At 42.9% G+C, this 23,202-nt stretch overlaps 1 protein-coding gene across 11 annotated transcripts in view; it reads right to left on the bottom strand.

Annotated features, from left to right (window-relative positions):
• Positions 1–22,552, bottom strand: part of mbnl2 (muscleblind-like splicing regulator 2) — a 42,694-nt gene extending 20,142 nt beyond the window's left edge. For all 11 annotated transcript variants that reach the window (XM_015952600.3, XM_015952602.3, XM_015952604.3 and 8 more), the window contains exon 1: positions 22,146–22,552. In XM_015952600.3, the coding sequence (XP_015808086.1) occupies positions 22,146–22,319 (174 nt within the window). In that variant the 5' untranslated portion in view covers positions 22,320–22,552. The remainder of the gene's footprint in view (positions 1–22,145) is intronic.
• Positions 22,553–23,202: the final 650 nt, after the last annotated feature.

Here is a 23,202-nt window from a genome sequence, read left to right as displayed (position 1 = left end):
TTTGGTGTCTATACTGGTTGTTGTATTCTTGATTAGCATTTACTAGGGTTGCACAATATATCGCAAATATATCGTTATCGCGATATCAGCATGCGCAATATGCATATCGCAAAGAACAGAAAAATATCGCAATGAATGGTCAGCTCAAATGTTTGCTACACATTATGCAGCCCATCAATCAAACAGAAGCATGATGCTTTTTTTTTAACAAATCAAATAGAGCTCTTCACCCATTTGGCCAATTGGGTGGGTTCTCATAGGTCAGATGCCCGCCCCCGACACTTAATTTTGATGGTTAGCAAACACCTGAGTTAGCTTTTTTCTGCTGTTTCTGCTGATTCTGCTTTTCCCGGGATCCACTGATTTTCTTTTCTTGTTCATTTCCCCCCTTTCCTGGCATCTTTTGCTTTTCTCATTTTTATGATTTTTTTTGTCATTTTTTAATTTCTTTGTTTTTGACCCCCCGCCCCCGAGTTAAGTTTTAATTTATTGCAAGTAATATCGTCAGGGCACTACTAATCACTGTTATCACATATCGCATGTTTTTCTAATATCATGCAGTCCTACTCCTAAATAAAACGACTGGATTAAGGCCCTGCCCCATCGTCGATGTTCGCCCAATCTTAATATTAATACCGATAACACATCACCAGGATTCATGCTGTCCTTGATGCCCACACCTGGCTTCGGTGATCAATAGACTTTAATAATATTAGTGACTAATGGATAAAAAAAAAGTCTTTTGGTTATTTTTTATTGTCTCGTTAGTTCGTTACACAACTAGCTAAAACACACCTATTGGTTTTTGATACAAGAGAAAACAAGAGTAATATAGATTTTATATTAACACTTGAATGATCAGAGTGTTGCCTCAGGTCTACATAGCAACACAGAGAGCGTTGTTCTTTTTTCACTTTCCACAACAGAAAACGATACTTTTAATCAAGCACAGCTCAAGATCTAATCCTGGTTCTGGGAGCAAACAGCCGATACTCTCCAAGTCTCATCAAGGAGCAGAACTAATAAAACCTGGCTGTCCGGTTCTTCCTGACTGATATTACAGATACTCCACAGAGCACCAAACGACGCTAGCAATGACACAATTACTTGTCCTTCAATTGATTTGAAGCACATAGAAGTGGACACTTGTTCTCTAAACCCTAATGGTCTTTCAGTTGTGGAATTAGGACATAAATAAGAACGGAGACCTGAAGAGTCCTGAAACGGAAGGTATCAACCTCCAAAATCTGGTGAGAACTGCAATGATTCGTATGCAGAAGATATCACCTTATAACACGCGTGCATGCTAAATCACTAGATCAACAAAACACACACACACGCACACGCACACACGCACACACGCACACACGCACACACGCACACACACACACACACACACACACACACACACACACACACACACACACACACACACACACACACACACACACACACACACACACAGCTCTATTCAGATGTATCCAGAACAGAAGGCTAATGTTAGAGCAACCAACAGCCTCATCCGTGTCAAAAATAATTAAGAGCTCTGTGCATCGCCGCCTTGTCCATAATGTATGGGGTGTCTTGTGTTATCAGTGGTCATGAGAAACAAAAGCGTGGGTTGGTGGAGCTGTGCAAGAGAAACTGTGTGTGTGGGTGGGTGTGAGAGGGGGGAGGCTGGTGCTGAAGCTGAGCTCTGGACAGCATCCCAGACCGAGTCTGTGGGGAAGCACAGCATCACCATCGCACCCTGCGGAGATCAGAGGCACAGACGGACACAAACACACAACAAAGAGCCTTGTGATGCACTTTGTCAGTTAGTTTGGGCCTAGAGCCAGGCCTTGTCTTTTATTTTTGCCCCATGTTCTATTCATTTATATCTGGAGGGTTAGAGATGTCTCTGATCACATTTAAAGTGATCAGGTGGAGCCGCAGCTTGGGAGAGAGGTCTAAAATGCTCATCTGTTGTCCTAATGCTGAAAAACCTCCCAGAGTCTCCGTGTCACGTTGTGTTCAAGAGCCACTCATCTACTCATCATCACACCATTGTCCCTGTTCTTTGCATAAATTAGTAGTTCTCTTTTGTCTCATGTCGACGTGGAAAAATAAGTATTAAAACACTTGGATGAAAGCTACAGGACATCTTCAACTGATTGTAGTTACAATGTATCCCCAGCCATATCCGTGTCTTTGATTTTTGAATATAAAGTCAAACGTCTGAAAGGGAAAGGGCAGGACACGTTTCGATGAGCTGAGGAGAGGAGGTTGGCTGCAGGCATCCAGCAGTTACACATTTAACTCTAAACACGATCTGAAAAAGCTTTAGAGCACGTTTTACTAAAGCATGAGCCAACGTTTCCCCATTAATGAGACAGAGGTTATGGTTGTGTCCAATTTCAGGAGTTACACCGGAGACCGGCAGTACCCGCACCACTCCGACATTTCAAGTAAAAGCCTTTATAGTTGGTGAGAGTGGCTGCACGGGGAGCGCCGCGCCCCAGAAGCGCCGCGTCAAGGCGCTGAAGATAGGCACCAGTTCCAATTCAAGAGCCACGGCTGTTTACAACATTGTGGAGTACTTTACGGACATTACAACGCAGAACGCCTTCACGGCACAAACCCGACCGCAGTATTGATAACTTTAAAGTACTGTTGATCTTAAAATATTCTAATAAACAGCACAAGGGTTAGGAGTCTAGAACCAGTTCCCATTGTTTAAATTCCTAGGAATCGTTCGACACTTTTGAAAAACGATTCCCCTTATCAATTCCAGTTGGCGCAAATGACGTCATCGCGCACGTTGCGTAGCTTACGGAACCAAGAAACATGGCATCTAAGAGGCACAAACACGACGGCAGGTCTGATCACGTAAAAACAAGAGTTACTTTCCACTTCCTGTTCTCAAGTCCCGTGTGATGTTGTGACCATCTCGCAACTTTCCAAGAAGCGCTCAGCAGCACGTCCTGTGTGACCGCTTGACTTCTCAACACCGCGGCGCGGCTGTCTCCAGGGTGTCCCAGGCTTCACAGCAATGCAAAAGGTATCTAAATTCAAAGGCTTCTCCAAAAGCAACCCAAAAATGTGTCGTTATTTTCCTCAGATTTAAATGTGAAAGATTTATTATGGACCCAAATGGAGGTTTACGATATCGTAATAAAGGCGGAAGAAGCAGAAGATTACAGTTTTGAATCCAAGTATAGTAAATACATGAATTCAAAAGCAGTTGTGTTGTCAGGCATTTGTTGTTTGAATAGATAAAATCATCATGAACAAGCTCACATAGCGCTAAATCTGCTAACAGAACAAAAATGCTCGGCAAAATTTCAAGCTCCAATCCCACAAGCTTCCGTTTGGTGGCGTCACGCCAATGTAAGGCGGGAGTAAATCTGACCGTTCGATCTCACAGCCGCTGATGGATGATGGAGGCTGCATCCTCCGAAGGACCTGACCTATGTGGACCGGACAGGCAGAGTCCTTGAAAGTCCCTGAATTAGAAACGTTAGCATTTGTAGCTGAGCGGATAGACAACAGCACTGCTGGTGCAGATGGATGGAATTTAAGTTTGTATATGCAGAACTTTTATTTTGAAATAGGATATTTATGCATTTTATTGTATGACGTTGGAAAGATTTTTATTTACATGCAGATTTTTAGGCATCTTACCAAAGCACTGAATGTTCTATTGAATCGAAACATTTTCATCACAAATTTCTTTTGTTAAAATTTGTCAATATTTCTTATTTTTTAATATTCCTCCATCAACACGCTAAACTATTTTAATCTAGAACCTAAAATGAAACGTTTACGTTAAAAATTGTGAAAAACATAGAAATGAGAAAAATTCTAACCCAAATAGAAGAAATAAAAAGGATTTTACTTGGTCCTAGGTATGTTGCTAACAACCAAGCTCCATTTAATGCATTGGATGTGGGCGATTAAAAAGTAAAAGCACCTGCAACAGATCCACAATAACTACAAAGCTGCTATGAAACTACAAAGTCTGAGAGAAGCGTTGGAGATTTGAAGTTGAGAAGAAGAGCTAAGCTTTGATGACATTGCTGGAAAAGTAGCGTCTGATGACAGTGACACGCCATCATCTGGTTTGATCCTATTTGTGAGCGTGGCACACACACACACATACACACACACACCTACACAGAGAGTCACAAACACACAGAGAGCGAGTGCCTTGTGTCAGAGCCTCCCACTCGGAGCGGCGCACAAATCCATTCATTGCTGCCTCCGAGGGGTTGTCTGTGAAAGGGATCTTTGAAAGCACCGTGGCACCTCTGTAGTTCAGCCGTGGCTACACGGTGAAATTACACCTTCAGCCACAGCCGCGCCTGTATACCAACGCTGTGATCCGTGCTTTGGGATGCAGGGTGGGATCTACATGGGATAATCACCTCCTTGCAGAGCAGAGTGAAGGAAACATCAATGAGACGTGATCAAACATCAATTATCAGCTACTTTCAGACACTTCTATTTTCAGGAATTCCTGAAATTCCCACAGCTCTCCAAAAAAATGACATGAAAGTCTTCAAATGTGTTCGAATTATGAAGAGGTGGAAACAAAAACAAGAAAAACATTTACGTCTCAGTTAACTACGCGGTAGAGGGAACTACTCCAATATGTCATAATGCCTGTGAAACGCTCTCCCTACGGTCTACAGATGTGTTAAATTTGAATCTGGTCCTAATTGAGAGCAGGTTCAGCCACTAAACGACGATCCTGTGAGTCCGCTTACGGGAGCGTCTGATTCAGTGCCAGTTTTAGATGAATCGCTCCAACAAAGCCAGCCGATGTCCATCAGGTGGATCGCTCAGCTGCATAGTTGAAGCTCGGGGGAGCGTTGGAGCTTTTAAACGTAGCTGCTGATACACTTCGCCTCCTCCACCAGTCCGACTGAATGGTGAAAGTGATGACTGTGGGTGGCAGAGACACAGAGAGCCAGTCTTACACTAGCTCTGAAGAATGGCGCTTTAGTTGTGGGGCCCTTCCTTCAGCACTGTAACACTTGCATTTTCCCCCTCAATGAGAGCTTTATCTGGAAGCAGAAGTGCTGTAAACCACTGGAAACGCGTCTATGTGCTTCATGTGCTGGTGTCTATCCAATATGGCTGCCCTAGGGGTGTGTATGGAATCCCGCGTTAAGCCACCAGTCTTTTTCCACCCATGTGGCACAAAGAACAGAGAGGTGATTTACAAATCTTATTAGGCGTGATGTCTTTGTCGTGCGGGGACAGTGGTCCGTGACGTGATCGACGGTCGTGTGATTGGCAGGGCTGGCATGTTGCCATGCGGAGAGAACAATCACACAGAGAGATAAACAGGGAGGGAGAGATGCTGGGCGATAAGCAGGGTCAGCACAAAGCCGGCTGTGATGGAGGGATGCTTGATTGCACCAGCTAGAGGCAGCGCCGCGGCAGCTTTGGGTCAGAGAGGAGGGACTGTGACTAACAGCATTCCTGCTCAAAGACAACAACGACCACGCCGACTCCAGAGAGCAACGGACGTGAGGAGACAACTTAGCATGTCTTTATTCCCAGACAGGAAGCGTAAAATGAACCCAGGGAAATCTCTCGTAGGTCTCTGCTCCTGCCTCTCTCCCCGTCGGCCCGCTTCCTCCAGCTGATCCGACCGTGCTGCGGTGAGAAGGCGAGGCCCTCAGAGAAACTGACACAAAATCTTTCTGACATGAAACCGGTGACATGTGTAATCTTCTTACAGGGAAGCCCAAGAAGCCCTCTTCAATAAAAAAAGAAAAAGATGGAAAAGAACTCCAAGTTTGCATCCTATGGATTAAAGGTGGGCTGTATTGTTTTTGCATTTGCCCATGGGAGCAGAGAGATGGATAGATCACTTAATTCTGCTCCTCGTCTCATCAGTAAATCTATCCTGCTGCTGGGGCTCATTTTACTGAATAGCAGGGAAAAAAGGAAGCACAAAAAAAAAACCTAAACAATTCCTGACTTCCCTTTTGATCCAGATGTCCTGCTTACGGATGTTTGTCACTGTGGCTAAAAATATGAGAATTTCTTGGGCAGGAGCTAGAGACCAGCTCCAGGAGGTTATGGCTCATTCCTCTGGAACATTAGACCTCCTCTTCCGACCTCGTCATCTTTTCTTATCCTTGGACAAATGTTCAACACAGCGAGTTTTTCCAAGACCATCACCAAAAACGTCCTCGCTCGTCTCCGTTCTCAGTTTACTCCAAGAGTCGTCTTCTAAGGGCACTAACAGCTGGATGTGAGAGGAACTGGAACAGTCCACTAAGCAACCACTTTGAGGAAAACCCCCGGCTATGAGACGCCGACACTCTAGCGCTCAGAAGACCGAAAAAGTCAGACCCAGTGATCCCAGCACCCGGTTAAGTCTTGAGGCGCTGGATGCCCATGGACAGGGGTTCCCTTTATCCTCAAAAACGGAGAAAGCTTCCGCTTGAGGATCTTGTTTTGTTTTTAGGGCTGTAATGGATTGCTTCTAACTAATGGGCTTGTTTGATGCCGCGAGGCTCTGGGGCAGCAGGAAACACTGAAAATCCATTTTGAAATGATAGCCAAAAAGCTTTTTGCTCACATTTCGGCTGGTAATGGAGATCAAAGATCAATGTTGAACCGCAGACGCGCACCAGTCGTTTTAAATGTAAAAGCCACTCTTTTCCAGCTGTAACGATGTCAGCAGGTTTATTTGCAAAGCAATTAGACCAAACAACAATTAAAAACGACGTGTGGGAGTACAAAAAAAGAAATGTCGTATAGTTTGTAGATCATTTCTTCCTTTTAAAAGACACGCAGTAACAGCAGACACGCATGGGGCTGCGTCGCCTCAGCAGTAATTAAGTGCCTTTGTTTCACCAGCTGTAATCCCACAGATGAAGGAGTGGCACTGCTGCTGACACGCCTGAGATTACCCAAGGATAGAGAGGAGGAGGAGATCGCTAACAGGAGATAGATACAGAAAAGGAAGAGTGGGACGGAGGTGCCATAAAGGATATTGTAGTGCTCTGGCTTGTTTGTCCAGAGATATAATGACAACCCCCCCCCCCCCCCCCCCCCCCCCCAAGAGCTCAAATGTAAACATCGGAGATGTGTAATAACGTCTGTGTGTGTTGCTTCGACGGACATAATTTCTTTTCCTTGATCGCGCCGTTTCCCCGTAGGCCTGTGTGTCTCAGAATAGCAGCAGGATGTTGCACATCAGCTGAAAATCACACGCCTGTGATCATCAGACAGCACTGGCACTCCGAGCTTGTGATCAGTTGACTAAGACTGGAGATCAGGCTGCTTGGTGGATTCTCAACGCTGGTTTCCAAGCATTATGCTGGGACAACAACACGTTTTAGCTAATCCTACGGCTTACACAGTAGATAATATAGGCCTACACTTCCTTAAGTTTTAAACCAAAATCCTGCGTGATTTGATTAGACTCTCTGACTGACATTTTTTAGCTCAACATCTGCTCGTGGTATTTCAATTAGCTGTGGCAGCTATCTTAAACTGGGTTGACTTGGTTGAAGACGTGCATACCAAGTGCGGCGGTAGTGGCACCATTGAGAGGCATCTAGAAAGCCCCCACTCCATGCTGCTAATCCAGACGGACGCTGGAGCACTGCTTCGGCTAATCTGATCCTCTGTGACCTGCTGAGTCATGAAACCCACCCTCCAGAGCCATATAATCCGCAGGCACATAAAGGGACACACAAGAGCTTGGCAGGTCATTTGTACACATCAGATCTCGACCTGTTCTCCCTCAGATTCATACGATGTGTTTGTAGTGATGTCACCAGTGAAGGCACACCCTCACAACTAAACAAACTGACAAAAGGACCCAACCTGACACGTCTATCTCTGGGTTTGTTGATGCGTGAGCCACTACGAAGAGAACGAAGCAGTAACCTGCTTTTACAGAGTCCTACAGCAATGTCAACTATCCACATGGGTGAGAGATTTCACAGAAATAGGCTGCTTGATGTTGATGGCCCAGTTTGGAAAGAATGGTGTCGCAGCCCTGAGAGGAAAGGAGCAGAGATGGCCTTCTTCTAAAACTCTAATTTTACATTTTGTTAACAAATTTCAGTCAGCTGAGACCAATCCACTGTCATGAACACAACAAATGTTCCTGAGCAAAATGCAACCATTTAGGAAAATTAATTACAAACAAAAACAAAAGAGAACTTGGCCACATCTTGGCTCGCTGCCGAGACCATCGCCAGCATGTCGGAGCGTGTTGAGGAGTTGTGTAAATCCATACAACAGATAAAGGAGGATAATGAGATGGAAGGGAGAGAGCAGATCTATTCATCAAAGCTCCTTTCTAACGCACTCAGCAAATAGGGGCAGACATGTTGAACGACTGCTTACTCTCCAGTTGAGATTAAAGCTTTGATTGCTGATAGAAAAGTTGAGATGTGCAGTTATTTTTTTATATACTTTAGTGTATAAACTTATGTTAGCATGAAGTTGAGCGTGTTTGGAGAATGGGTTAGACTCCGATTCTGGATCACACCACTGGCACTTTGACTCTGATGTTTGGGACATCAGAGTCAAGCTATTTGCAGACGACGTGTTTCTGTTAGAAGCCATGGCCTTCGCTGTGCACTGAGGTGGTTCAAGGTCACAAGCAGAGACATTGAAATACTTTGGATCTAGGGCTGCACGATTTTAGGAAAACCTGCAATATTCGATAACAATGATTAGATGATGATATTACTTGCGATAAATAAAAACTTAACTCAGGACCTAAAATAATTCTAAAGCAAAGAAATAAATAAATCATAAAAATGAGAAAAGCAAAAGATGTGAGGAAAGGGAAAAAGAAAATTAACAAGAAAAGGCGATCAGTGGATCCCGGGAAAAGCAGAATCAGCAAAAAGAGCAGAACAAAGCTAACTCAGGTGTTTATTAACCATCAAAATTAAGTACCGTCTGCCTCGGGGGCGGGCATCTAACCTACGAGAACCCACCCATTTCGTCAAATGGGTGAAGAGCTCTATTTGATTTGTTAAAAAAGCATCATGCTTCTGTTTGACTGACAGAATGCATTATGTGTAGCAAACATTTGAGCTGACCATTCATTGCGATATTTATCTGTTCTTTGCGATATGCATATTGTGCATGCTGATATCGCGATAACGATATATTTACGATATATTGTGCAGCCCTATTTGGATCCTTCACAGTAAAGCCCTTTTCAGACAGACATTTTGGAACATTTGCGGACAATTCAATCCGGTTTTTAACCGGAACTGTGTTTTCAGACACACCACTTTTGTACCGGAACTTGTCCTTTCGGCTGCGTTCACACAGCAGGGAAAAGTTCCAGATGTCTGACGGCGGCGGGGGGTGGGGTGGGGTGGGGGGGAGGGAATCGGACTTATGTTAAGAAGAAGAAGAAAATATCATTTCTATAGCGCCTCTCAAGATAAAAATCACGAGGCGCTTAAGCATAATTCTGCGCACACGAAGACGCATAAGAGACTTGGATGATGAAGCTCAATGGTTAAAGGAATCACTGAAGTGGTGTGAAGCGCTTCGTCGCGCATCTAGACGGTACCGTAGGAGGCGAGCTGCCGTGGTTCGCCGCATGCTACAGCAGCGGGCTATATAGGTGCGCACAGCGTCCCCTGGTCCCCTCCTCCTCTCCCTCCCCCTTGTCCGGAACTTTACCTCACCAGTCTGAAGCAGCCACCCTGTCCGTAACAAGTCCGGACCTGTTACTAGGGGCTTCTTCCGGATAAATTCCGGAACACATTATCCGGATGTTTGTATTCAGACAGAAAGGTCTTACGGACAGATTCCGGAACATTTCCGTTTTTCATGGCCTGTCTGAAGGGGGCTTAAGTGAACCAGTGGATCATGGTTTCGCCTGAACTAATGAGGGCCTTGCGAAGGTATTCTGTGATGAAAAAGAAGGAATGAAAGATTTTGCATTGCATTTTACCGGTCTATCTACCTTTTAATCTTCACCTATAAAGTTAAAGTTCCATTAGTTGCCACACACACTGATGTGTGTGCGAAATTTGTTCTCCGCATTTGACCCATCCTCTGGGGGAGCGGTGAGCTGCAGACATGGCCGCGCTCGTGAACCATTTGGTGGTTAACCCCCCAATCCAACCCCTTAAATCTGAGAGTCAAGCAAGGAGGCAATGGGTCCCATTTTGTCAAAGTCTTTGGTATGACCCGACCAGGAATCGAACCCTGATCTCCCAGTCTCAGGGCGGACACTCATACTACTAGAACACTGAGCTCTGGTCAGAGATTTTTAGTAGTGACCAAAAGAACAACTTGCAAGCAGCCAACATCCTCTGAAGAGTTGCTATACTCAGCCTCATAGGTAAAAGAAAAGAGTTCCATCATGGTGGATTCATGTTGGATGACTATGCTACAGATATTTTGTCTCAATCAGATCACTCTACTTTTAATTGACCAAAGATCCAACTAAATGAAAGACCAAATGATATGGAAGTGGTAAGGAAATTTAAGTTTGACAACAGCAGGGAAATATTGTGCAGCCCCACCCAGCTCAGTGTGTTGTTTGTCAGCTGTGGCGATGAGGCCTCTGAGACTCCAAACTCCTGTGGGCTGAAGAGACTCCCACACGGCAGTGATGAAAGTACTCCCCCAAAGACAGATCATTGAGGAAGACAACTCAACGACAGCTTATATTTAGTTTAAGTAATGTTTAGCCTTTGGCCAAAGACCTAAGATAAATACAGCAAGGTATGGTGACTCAGCTTTTAAGCTGCAATAGTGTTTTTTATCTTAAACCATCAGATGTCGGTAAACATATCCATCACATGATTCCTGTGTTATAGCTCAGCTAGTCTTTCTAAACGTAAGCTCTAAATTGTGACACGTAGGTGTCAAAAACCTAACTAGAGGCAAACTAAATCTAGTCAGTACTGCAAAAAGACTAATATACGTTTACATTTGTTGCCACTTTGCCCTCATTCCCTCACCCACTACGAGTTCAACCCACTCTGGGATGGTGCCTACTGCCAATTAGTGTCCCCCACCTGCCACAGTCGGTCACTGGTGCAGGCATCTGCTGGGTGTGAAATTGGCCGTCTCACTTTCAGCCGTGAACTTTGCACGCTGCTTCAACCCAACTCTCACACATACGTCCAAGCTCACGCTGTAATGGCCATAAACCGGCCTTCATGGTATGGTCACTATGTGAAGTGGGGGAAAGGGGGAAGAGAGTGCTACAAATAATACCTCCAGCTCAGACAGGGCATTAAACGCTAACTCCCCTAGAAAAGTATCCGCTAAGATCTACAGTTGGTTTTTGGAGCATCAAACTATAGACCAAATTAAATCAACAAGTCCACAAATGGCCAAGACAACAAAAACAAGACTTGAGTTATAATAAATAGAAGTCGGCTTTGAATCTCATCTAATTTTATAATGAATTTGAGGATTTATACTGAGCCTTGATAAAACATAGCACTAATAGTGAACTAGTGAACCATCAATCCAATTAACTTCTCATTTTAATTAACCATAAAAGCCCAATGTAAAAATATAAACCGCTAACAGCCAGATCAAAATTAGCAAAGGTGTTGACAATTCGCCAATGAAGAGAAACCGTTGAATCTTCTAAGGACCGTTTCTGCCCGGCCCATTTTATTGTGACACAGTCCAAGCTTAATCACCGCTCATAGAGTTTTCATGAAGAAAATAAATATTCATGTGTTTACTTGAAGATCTTCATCACTGTTCAGTTAACATGACTTAACAGTTTAACTATGAGTTGGTTTGATTTAGTTTCCAACTATGGTAATACATTAGCATTACTAGTGCTAGTTAGCATAAGGGAGCTAATGCTATGACTGTGAATATCTTGTAATACTGCTGATGATGCAGAAAATGAGTTGAACCTGGCGGATTCTGCTGTGTGTGTGTGTGTGGGGGGGGGGGGGGGGGGGGGGGGGGGGGGGGTCGCGCGTTCTGTGCGTTCTGCACACGTTCCGCTGCTGTATCTCACCAAAATCAGCTCCCCCTCCCCGACCCTACCGTGTCAGCAGACACGGTAGGGTCGGGGAGGGGGGGCGGGGCAAGACGCTTAGCCTGGCGGGTGGCCAAGCAAAGCCTGGCGGGCCACCAGGCTTATAAAGCGCTGGGGGAAACCCTGTATGAGTAAGTTTCATTGTTGAAAAGTGTCTAAAATAGAATCTTGCTGATTTACGTGTTATGTTGCTGCAGTACTAATAGCTAAAGTTGAATAAATCTGATGCTCTTTAGCATTTGTGTTAATCAAATGTTAAAACATTAACTATACCATTAGTTACACCAGAAACACAGTCTTCATTGGGCTCTTGCTAGCTGTTAGCTTTTTAGTAAGCCATTTAGAACCAGTAAAGCAGTAAATACTTTTACATTTTACATAGATGCACTTTAAAATGGCCTCTTTTAGGGTTGGGCATCGAGCATCGATTGGAACCGGTTCCAACCGTTCATTTTTCCCAGAATTGTTCAAAGTTTTTCATTTTGATTCCTAGTATGCCGACGGAAGAAGAATCCGCGGCCGATCTCCGTGAAAAATAAACGTGATCTGCAAATTGTGATCAACGCTTTTCAGAGCTGATCACACCAGCTGTCTGTGTGCAGCACTCTCATCCCAGAGGCTTCTTCCAGACTTTGGTTGTGGTCAGAAACAAACACACTAGTTGTGCTGCAAGTCTTTTTCTTTTTTTCTCCAAAACATGTTTTTGTCTAAATGAAGGTGATGTTATTGTTCATAGAATTAAAATTCATGTTGACGATAAGATTATTTCATCAAGCAGAACCTGTGGTTAGCTGGCTCATGTAAAACATGGAATGTCTTCAAAGAATCGGAATCGGGAATCGATAGGAACCGGAATCGAAACGAGGAATTGGAATTGGAATCGTTCAAAATCAAGCGATGCCCAACCCTACTCTTAATAGAGAGAAATTATTTATTAGTGAAAAGAAGGTCTTCTCATTTCCAGTAAAAACATCATCACAGGACACTGGGACAATATGGCATTCCTGGTTCACAACTGCCGGTTTGAAGACGGCCAGAAGTCATTTAGACAAAGGGATTGTTAAAAACTCATACACTGTAAATTCCCAACAGATTTCAGCATTTTTTTTTCCATTTTGCCTCGTTAGATGAAGCCAATTAAGAAGATCTCTGTCTCATTATAAAGGCTGGCCCTTGGGAGACAGATGGGCCTGTCTGTCTAGCGGTTGGTAGCTCTCAACGTATGAGCGTGCATCCGAATAGGCGTATTATCAGGCTAACAGCAGCATTTTTAGTGAGTTTGTCCATTTCCCAACAAGAACATACATTAAATAGGACTGAGTGGAAAAAAAATGTTCATATTGATGCTTTGAAACAAATAACCATGTCTCTCTGACAGTGGTTAGCATATTGTGGCTAACAGTACCTGCAGTTGCAGCTCCTGTTTTGCCAATTTTCAAATAAAAAAGGTTTACAATGAAAGAGACCTAAAGCAGGGAAATTAATGCTTCTGTCAGACAACCTGCGTCTGTCTCTGACCGAAGATCAAAAAGACGCATCAATAATTAATGAGCCCACAACTAAAGGTCAAGAGCACGGCAAGCCTCCCGCACGATTCGCTGTAGATCTGCCTTCAGCTCCACTGCAGCGGGGCTCGCAGCAGCAAGAGCTACTGCAGCAGTAAGGGAGTCCGAGTCCAGCTGGCTTTGAAAATCCTCAGCTACGAGGACGGAATTGATTCTGCAGCAGTGATTTACGCTGCCGTTTTATAACGAGAGAGAGAGATGAAAAGGAGATGTGGAGAATCAAGTACTTTATCAGCAATGTGGGCAGCAGAAAGTGATGGAAAACAAGGATGACTCAGAGGTGGTGGGTGGACTTAAGACCAGGTGAGACACTGGGTACAACAGATGGGCAGAATTTCAGCGCTCAGTTTTACCATCATGTTGCAGGCCGCTCAAAGGCTGAAGAACACCCATGATTCAACGTATACCGAACAACAGCTTCAGTTGTTTCTTTGGTTCAAAGTACAACTCAATTATAAAACAACAGCACGTCAGCAGACAGGAACAAAGAAGGCAGCCTGATCCAGAGTGTCTGAGGTTTGTATTTACAGCCTAAATGAAAGGAGGTAGTGTTTGGTTTGACAAAACCATTCAGAATACAGCTGAACATGAGTCTAGTTTCATATGTGGTTTATTTAAGATAACATCACTGCTCAAGGCCTTTTAACAAAGGATGATGGGAGTTGCATGGAACCGGCTAAAATTCAGCAATCTGTGAACTCACAAAAGAAGTCGGAAATAAAGGAATTTGATGTTTTCTCGGGTATCACTAAGCGCCAAGTGAAGCTGGGAATATCAACAGACCTCCACGATCTTCCAAAATTACAAGTTAACCAGAAATCGGGAAAAGTTTTTTTTGTTTAGCACCAACCAGAGTGGGTGGTATAAAATCTGATTGGTCCATCTCTACTTGTTCCTGGTTTTCTTTGTTGTTGTTTTTAACTTTGGTAGCAATGAGTCTTTTCCAGTATAGCTCATGTAGGGTTGTATTGCTTGGTTCTTTAAAAAACAGAAAGAGAAAAGTTGTTCTTTTCCATGTTTTGCTAATGTTTTAACTAATTACTGTAGCCATCCTCAGAGCTGTGGGAGAAGGAAGTGACGACACCAACATCGGCACAAGCTCGTTTTCCTTCAGTACACCCCTTACAGCTATTCAGTATCCATTTAACATCCCTGTACAATTAAACATAATGTTCTTATTGTCAAGGCACCTGGCCTTGCGAGGGGATGTATGGCGAGGCCAGGCACCTTGCTTACGAGGACACTGTCCTTCCTTGGTCAAGGAAAACGGTTAAATGGAACAGACTTGCAGCACGTGACTGCAGCTTCCACGGCGGTCATGTAATGTCAAGTGACACGGGAGATAACGTTATATTTTATACGTATTAGTTTCAATATAAATATATAACGAGGCTTTTACTTTTTAAAATGTGTATATGTTTGTTAAATTAAACATGTGAGCGAGTTACTACCCGCTAGCCACCGGAGCTGCAACAATGAAGCAACTAATCAACAATAGATAACTTCTTTGGGTCTAAAACAAATTTTTTAAATTAGTTGACTCACTTTTAAACTAGAAATTCGCCCCTGAAGTATCTGCCGGCTTCTGATCCGCCATCCTTTTAAAAATACTGCGGTGTATTCTAGGTCATTTTTGACCAAGGCTAGGCTACAAGACACCTCCTGTGTATCCTTGCTCAGCTAGCTAAACGGCTAACAAACGGAGAAGACACTCCTCTGTAGAACATGAACATTGGAACACGTCTTGGCGGTTCCTGATGATGTATCTCCTAGGCAACCGGGGCGGGGCCAAGACACTAAGACGAGGTTCCTTGGCATTAAGAAACACCCACAGACCCGCTCCATGTTTTTTAGACCTGATTTTTATGGTTATAAGTTAAGAAGCTGTGAATATTTTTCAACAACCGGGCTTCATTTTATTCATTTTCAACAATAATTTGATGGATGTTTCCAGAAATTAATGGTAAAAACTACACATTTTCCCTTTAAATTAAAATAAAAAAAATGTTTCATGCCTTCAGTGGGTCTTGTTCTTAATCCTCACTGAAACAAAAACACTGATTAAACATAATCTGAAAGTTATAAACAGAAGAAACCAAAGAATTCTAAATATTCTAGAGTATGCTAACAACTCATGTTGCTGCTATGATTCGATGTGATTTGCGTGGGCACTTCTTTCAGAGAAGCTCCATCAAGACTGCAAGGTTAAGTGGGTAAAACTACATGGATCAAGTTCATGTCATCATGGTTTCCTTTGGAAAAAACCAAAACTAAGTGTACCTGCACCAGAGTGCAGTCGGGGCTCATCAAAGTGCCCGATGAACGCCCCAGCTGCTGCAGCGCTGCACACACATTCCCCTCCACATGTTTGCTCTGCCCAGGGTGTGGCCCGGTTTGAGAGGATTACACAGAGGAATGTAGTCAGGCCCATCTTTTAAAACAAAACAGAGGAGGAGGGGGCCGAGGGAGAGACGCTCGTGTTCATCAAGGCCAAAGAAATGCAAATGCAATAAGGTGAGGGGGTGGTACAGTGAAATAAGAGGAATCTCAAAACTTGGCAAAGATTAGCACGAAATCTTTCTGTGATTTCTGTCTGGACTTGTTCCTTGCAGCAACGTCCCAATTTGTCAGTCCATCTTTGGTGAACAAAAATCCAAAAAGTTTTCCTTCCTCATTTATCTCTTTCACTCTAACTTTATAAATACTCTCCAGCGTCCCGAGCTTCTATGTTTACTGGAATCTCACTCCCTGGAAAAAAGAAATAAAAAGACAATGTGCCTCTTTTAGAGCAGAATCTGGCCAAAACCGGGGCGCTATACCCCCAAGGGAGCTCCACAGAGCTCGTGGTCCAAGTGAGGAAAGGAGACTCACCTGAAAGTACCTTCTATTGTTTCTCACTTTGATTTAGAACGTGACGAAACAGGATAGAGTTGAGGGGTGGCAGACGATTCCCCTCCCCTTTTGTTATGGAAGGTTGGTCATCCGTGGTAGTCACTTGGTATCATGTGACTGGTGCCAAAAAAAGATGTTAGGAGGTAAAAAAAAAATCAATGAACAATACAAATGCAGACAACCTTCTCTCTGTCAAAGTGAAGAATGCCTTGTTTAAGGTAGTTAGAGGGGACAAATTGAAGAAAAAGAGATCAACAAAAGGCTTCTGTCTGCAGGCCAGTCGGTGTGACATCAGCTCATGACCGGCGTGATTGCATTTGCTCCATTAAGGTAGGTATTCTCACTCATTTCCTGCAGCCCCCACCTCAGTTCTGCCCACAACCCTGTCACGGTTTCCATGGTCACAGCGCAACAAGTATCAAAGAGCTTTAAAGGAAAAGGGCTGTCAAAAAACAAACAGCCGGTTTTGTTTGATTAACAACATGTCAACATTTAAACCGTCCAACTAAGCTACATATATGGAGACACTGAATGCTTTTAGGACACGGTCTCTGTCCGGACGGGCTGGATTTGCATGGGATTTTCCTCATTCAAACGACTAAAATGAAATGAAAGGTGACATGCTAAAAGCACTGATGAAGGTCAATGAAGATCACCACTGATGAGTTAGGGTTAGAATGCAGCTTTCTCGTTATCCCACGGCCATTTCTTGAAAGATAAATGTAGCACACGCTTGCTGCTTTTGAAACCATAAAGAGTAGGGCAAGGGACAAAAATAATCCAGCCGAGAAAAGCAAACCGATCTAGGATGATGCCCCAAAATCATTCAACGCACTGGACAGCAAAAGCAGGCTTAGATGAATGAAACGTCTCCCTATCCTCGCCACACATCGGCTTCAGATCCTTCACAGCTGGATTCACGTTTTCAGATATCTGCACATTTGGTCTGTCCTTTAAGTCTCGCTTGCAGGAACAAGAGAAAATGGTGCGCCGTCTTCCTAAATGCAATGGCAGCTTTTAAGCTGGATGATTACCTGTAATAAACAGAATATGAATCATTTACTTAACGCTGAGTCATAAAAGTGATTTTAGAGCTTAACATCTAAAATAAATCTGAGAGTCAAAGAAAAAGCCACAGTTGCTACAGGGGGATTTTTTTTTAATTTTTACAAATTAGACTGAAAACATCAGCCTGGACGTTCAAACGCTCCACTGAATTGGCGTGCTTTCCTGTCGCTGTAAAACAAGAGTAGAAACAGAAACAACTCAGTCTTTTTCCTCTCTTGAGCATTACCTTTCACATATTTCAAAAAGAGTCTCTGTAATCACTTGCCAAGCTACGGCTGGTAGCACACAACCCCGGAACGATAACCCTAGCAGGTGAGAAGACCTAGGAAGACGATACGAGTGTAATGGGGGTGAAAATCAGCCCGCAGTGCAGCCAAACACACTTCCTAATGCATAATAAAGCATTCATTATTCTAGCTGTCACAGGGTTGTTGTTTTTCACTGGAGGTAAAAGCACACAGGATCCTGATCCCCTTGAGAAAAAAGGAACAAAAGAGCAGAGAAGGCATGTCTTTTTGTTTACATGTCAAAGAAGTAAGCAGAATTTCTGTTTTTCAGCTCACGGGCATGTTGAGGCAGAAACGATGGACGTAAAACTGAATTCCTCAACTGACTAAATCAGTTTTGTGAACGTAGATGTATGCAGAATGTTGTGTAATTCAAAGAAAGAAGAGGTAAAAGAGCCAATTCAGGCTGAGCTGGGACTTTTGACAACAGGTTGGTCAATCGGACAACTGTGAGAATGTTTTTAGACCTCATAAGGATGCCAATGCCATCGAAACAAGACATCCAGAAAACAGAAAACAAGTTAGGAGAGGTGTAAAAATATCCAATCTCACGATACGATATTGTCGCGATATGAACCTCACAATACGATATTTATTGCAATATTATGGGGAGGCTCATGATATCGTGGCTATGCTCACAATAACAAGACTCACAACATAAAATACTTTGACTGGTCATTGGTACATTTGTCATTAACTTTATTATTGTGTGTACTGAAACTCTAATTTCCCTCTGGGATTAATAAAGTATCTTTGAATTGAATAGAATTATCATTATGACATTTTGAACTGCCTGAAAAGCCATAAAGTGCAAAATTCAAGTAACAACTCGAAATATGTTTATAAAAGAAATGACAACACAGGTACAGAGTTATCAGGCAAAATAAAGGCATTATTGAACAGACCATAAAATAAATAATAATACCCAGGCACTAAAAATACCAGTCTGTGTGGGCTGCACGCACTCCCAATTTGTGTACTGGCCGATGACATGGAAGCAAAGGATCATGGTCTGTGTAGTTTACATTGCTATGCTCCTGTGGAGCAGACTGAAAAGTGTTATTTTTACCTCAAGACGTACTGTACAATATCGTGACAAGACCACCATGATATTGTGGCCATTTTACTATGGCGATATCGTAATATTGCCAATATTGTTACAGCCCTACAAGTTAATCAAGTGTAGCCATCTTGCCTTCAATCAGAGAACCAAGTCAAGGCTATTTTAATGTCAGTAAGCCAGAATCTCAATGAACTTCCACAGATTACGACATTTGCGACTGTGTTTCTAAAATGGTGTGAAATGTTTGCGAGGATTTCCAATTTCTCCTCGTGAGTAGCAGGACCTTATTCAAGTGTCTTTATCAATTGAATCTAGAGAAAGATGAGAGCCAAATTCCCTCCTAAAATTGTCCAGTTTGTGGACATCTGGAACCCTTCTTGAATTTTTTTTTCCACGAATCAGAAAGATCAAGAAGTTCAAGAAAACTTTCGTAGCGGTTGATTGGCTACAAATCTACATTTTAAAGCTTTAATAGCTAATTTGGAAAACAAGCTAGCTACAAATGTTTTTTTCTTGCCTCTAAACCTCGTTCTAATGTAGTATAGATATAAGTACATTGTGGAGATTAAAAAAAAAGAATGAACTGGTTCTCTTGCATTTGTCTAAAAATGCAGCTAATAACAAGGCTCAGTCCAAACATAGGTAAATTCATACAAGGTGTGAAATGTGAATTTTACATATTTCTGTACAGTTTTCAGTAGGTGTAGTTAACGTTCCTTTACAGATGTTGAAAATTCTTAATTCAGATTTTAAAAATTCTAATATTTTAGTCGACTAAAGGCTCAAATAAAAAAAAATGGACAACTAAATTGTCACTAAAGTCAAAAGGCTAAAATAAATTTTTTTGTCAAAATGAGCACAGGTCCAAAACCAGTGATTGGACCATCAGATTGTCTGTCTTACCGAACTGCCACACTTCCCTGGACATTCCACTCATTACGTGTATTTAGCAACAGAACACCACTGGAGTGAGAGGTTCTCCGCTCAATAACGTCGGAGAAGAAGAAATAGCTGGCTGCTACCACTTCAACTTTAGGAAAAACTTCCAGAGTCTCCCCCCCCCCCCCCCCCCCCAAAAAAAAAAACGCCACAGACGATAGAAGATGTTTGGACCTAGAAAACGGTGAGTGGTGTTTAGCGCTATCTCATTTCCTCTGGCAATGCTGGTTTCCAGTTCCAGTGGACCAGGGATGATAGTCGGCGGGAGGGTGAGAGTTCTATGAGCATGTTTGCATTTAAAAGCTAGCTTGTTTTCTAAATGTGCTATTGCAGCTTTAACTATTGCATGAGAATAAAATTATGATAAATAGAAAACAAACTGAGACATAATTAAGACCCATTGAGCCTAAATTGTTTGTACATGTACATTTTCTGTACATAAAAATTTTGTTTGATTTGTATGTATAAAGAGCTATTTTGTGTCTTCATCTACCGATATATTCCTTTTGCTATAAGAACTGTGCAACACTTAATTTCCTCCTATGTGGGATAATAAAGTTTTATTCTACTCAATTCTTTGTATGTCCATTCACCAGGAGGATCATTGTTAAAGAGCAAGTTACCCCCAAATCAACTTAATTTTTTCTGATAAACTATATAAATGCGAGTCTAATCGTGCTGCAGACACGTGTAGTCAATAGTTTTGCACTTTAGTGGATTTTAGTTAAAATTTAAATTTTCTGCCTAAAACTGTCAGTGTTGTGCCAGTGTCAGGTTAAAACGCAGCACTGCATTTGAATTTAAATCTGCCATCGCTATTGGCTAAGAGGTACCCTAGAACATTAGCTGGTACCATATGATGTCACAATGTCTTTGTGAGCCTGTGTGTGTGTGTGTGTGTGTGTGTGTGTGTGTGTGTGTGTGTGTGTGTGTGTGTGTGTGTGTGTATTTGTTAGCGGCTCCGCCTTCTCAGTCTGCTAGGCAACAGCATTTGTTGCATTTTTTCAAACAGGAAGTGGGAGTGGAGTAAGACTCTGGTAGGGGGTGACTCGCTCTTTAACGACTTTGAAATAAGCTCAAAACAAGCGTTTCACCCCCCTATCTCATAAAAGTAAACATTATTGTGCTAAAACAAATTTCTGTTACAGTTTCAAACTTTCTTTTCAAAATGTAATAACTTTCAAACATTTGAATTCAAGCATTTTCAAAAGCTTTAAAAACAGTGTGCCTTAAAGACATTAGAGCTTTGTTGAACAGTAAACATGAACAGTCAACGTATTTAATTAAATTACAAATACCTCATGTTGCATGTTATTACTTACAATTCTCGCAGCAAAATAAAAATAGACACAAGTTCCCGGTCCGATCTGCTGGTTCTTGGTAGAACAGCCAATCAGTCCTAATTAGTCAACTGTTGGCTCATTAAACCAAAACAGCAGCAGGAAGAGAACGTCACTCAGGAACGAGTGTGAGCGAAAACCTGAGCGATAAAGCCAAGAAAGCAGCTGGTAGCACCGTAAAAGCAAAGGGCTTTTATGGTCTCTAATAAATAACTGACCATGTGCTAACTTGTTATAAAGAGGGGTGAATCAGGATTCACTAATTATCACTAAAATTGTGTCCATATTTGTAAAAATGCAGCTATAGACAAAAAAAACCCAATCTGTTGTCGCGCTCTGGTTTCCTCAGTAATTCATCACTGTCACTTCCGTTAGTTTCCCTTAACCCTCCGCAAAGCTAGAAAGAATATAGGTTGCTCTCAGATGCAGCATGTGGAGGATCGGGGTGTTTGGTTTTAAGCTAATTAAAGACATTTAGCCTATTAGAAGAAGCAAAATAAAGAAGATAAAAAAGAAAACTCATGATTCATTAACAAGAAGTTGCCACGTGTTGAAAAAACAAAAGTGGATGACCTGCACTGTGACCGTTTACGGACCGTTTATGTTGTTTGTTGGTTGTATACAGTACGAAAGCTGAGATGACTCCAAAATAGACGCCCTGGAACGACTCAAAGCGATCCGATGTTCCTCTGAAGGTACAGATGATGGACGAGGCACGGTAACGTTAGAAGAACTTAGTGTGAAAAATAAAATCTAAACATACACACACACATCGCTGGTGGCAGTGAACATGACAACAGACCTCTCTGACCTTTAGCATCATAGGTCAGGCTAGTCTGCTCACTGCAGCACAACACAGAGACCTGACACACATGCTAATCTGAGCAGACAGCCGACACCCGTCGACCATTAGAAACCATAAAACTGTAACGTTCTGGACAGTTGTCGCAGTTTATTACTCAACAAAGCACAGGTTCTTACCTTTAACGAGTCAAAACAGGCGATCACCCTCCCGTTCTCCACCTGGCAGCTTTTGGGTGGGTGGGCGAACTTGCATTCTTCGTCGCTGCGTGAACACGTCCCTCTCTGAAACTGCCGGCACACTTCCAGAGTCAGCCATTTCGTGTCCCGTATGGAGGCTATGTTCAGAGCCATGGCGAGGCCAGGAGAGGAGCCACTCGCTTTGTCTTCCTCGGAGGAGGTGCTTCAGTTAGAAAATAAAATCAAACTAAAAGCGATGGAACATGTAGCTAAAAATACGCCGCTTCAGGTCACTGGATGGGGTTTGTCCTTGCAGAGGAATAAAGCCGAGCTAATGGACTGGCAAAGCCTGCGCGACCCGAGCATGAGAATGCACAACCGTGCTGAGGTGGAGTTTAGACACACGAATAATTGTTCATCAATCAGTTAGGTGTCAAGTGCAGACCTCTGATGGGGCACAAGGGGCATAACTGGAGACGACCTGTATCTGTTGCAGCGGCGTCCTCAAAACGTCCTCTCCTATGAGTGATGATGTCTCTGCAGGGTGTCGGGGAGCAAATGTTGCTTTACTTTCAGCTGGCACGGTTAAAGTCTTCAGCACATGTTTCTATACACCTGAGCACGCTGGCCCGTCGTCATAGGCAAACACAGGAGAGCACAATAACCAAGACTCTCAGCTGAACTTTGACCTGCCAATGAGGAAAATGTGGAGCTCTTCAGAAACACTCGAATGTCTTCAAGTAGGGACGTCGTCTGAAAAGGCACTTTCTGTCTGTGATCTGGAATACAGAAGGGAAATAGATGCATTATTATTATTGTTATAATAAAAGAAACATTAACTAATCTTTACACAGGAGCACCTGAATAGGCTGGATTTAGTCTGCAGGACAAAAACACAATACACCCCGCAGTCAGGGTCTTGTAAACAGGAAGACTGAAGGGTGGTGCCACACGAATTGTTACTGTTGGAAGCCAAACATGCTAACTTATAAACTTCACACATTAGAAGTTCAAATAAATGTACGCTCATTAGTTTGGGTGACGTTTAAAACCGATC

This window comes from Nothobranchius furzeri, chromosome 14 (genome assembly GCF_043380555.1).
Source record: "Nothobranchius furzeri strain GRZ-AD chromosome 14, NfurGRZ-RIMD1, whole genome shotgun sequence".
In the NCBI taxonomy this organism is placed as follows: domain Eukaryota; kingdom Metazoa; phylum Chordata; class Actinopteri; order Cyprinodontiformes; family Nothobranchiidae; genus Nothobranchius; species Nothobranchius furzeri.
This window is presented reverse-complemented; position numbering and strand designations above follow the sequence as displayed.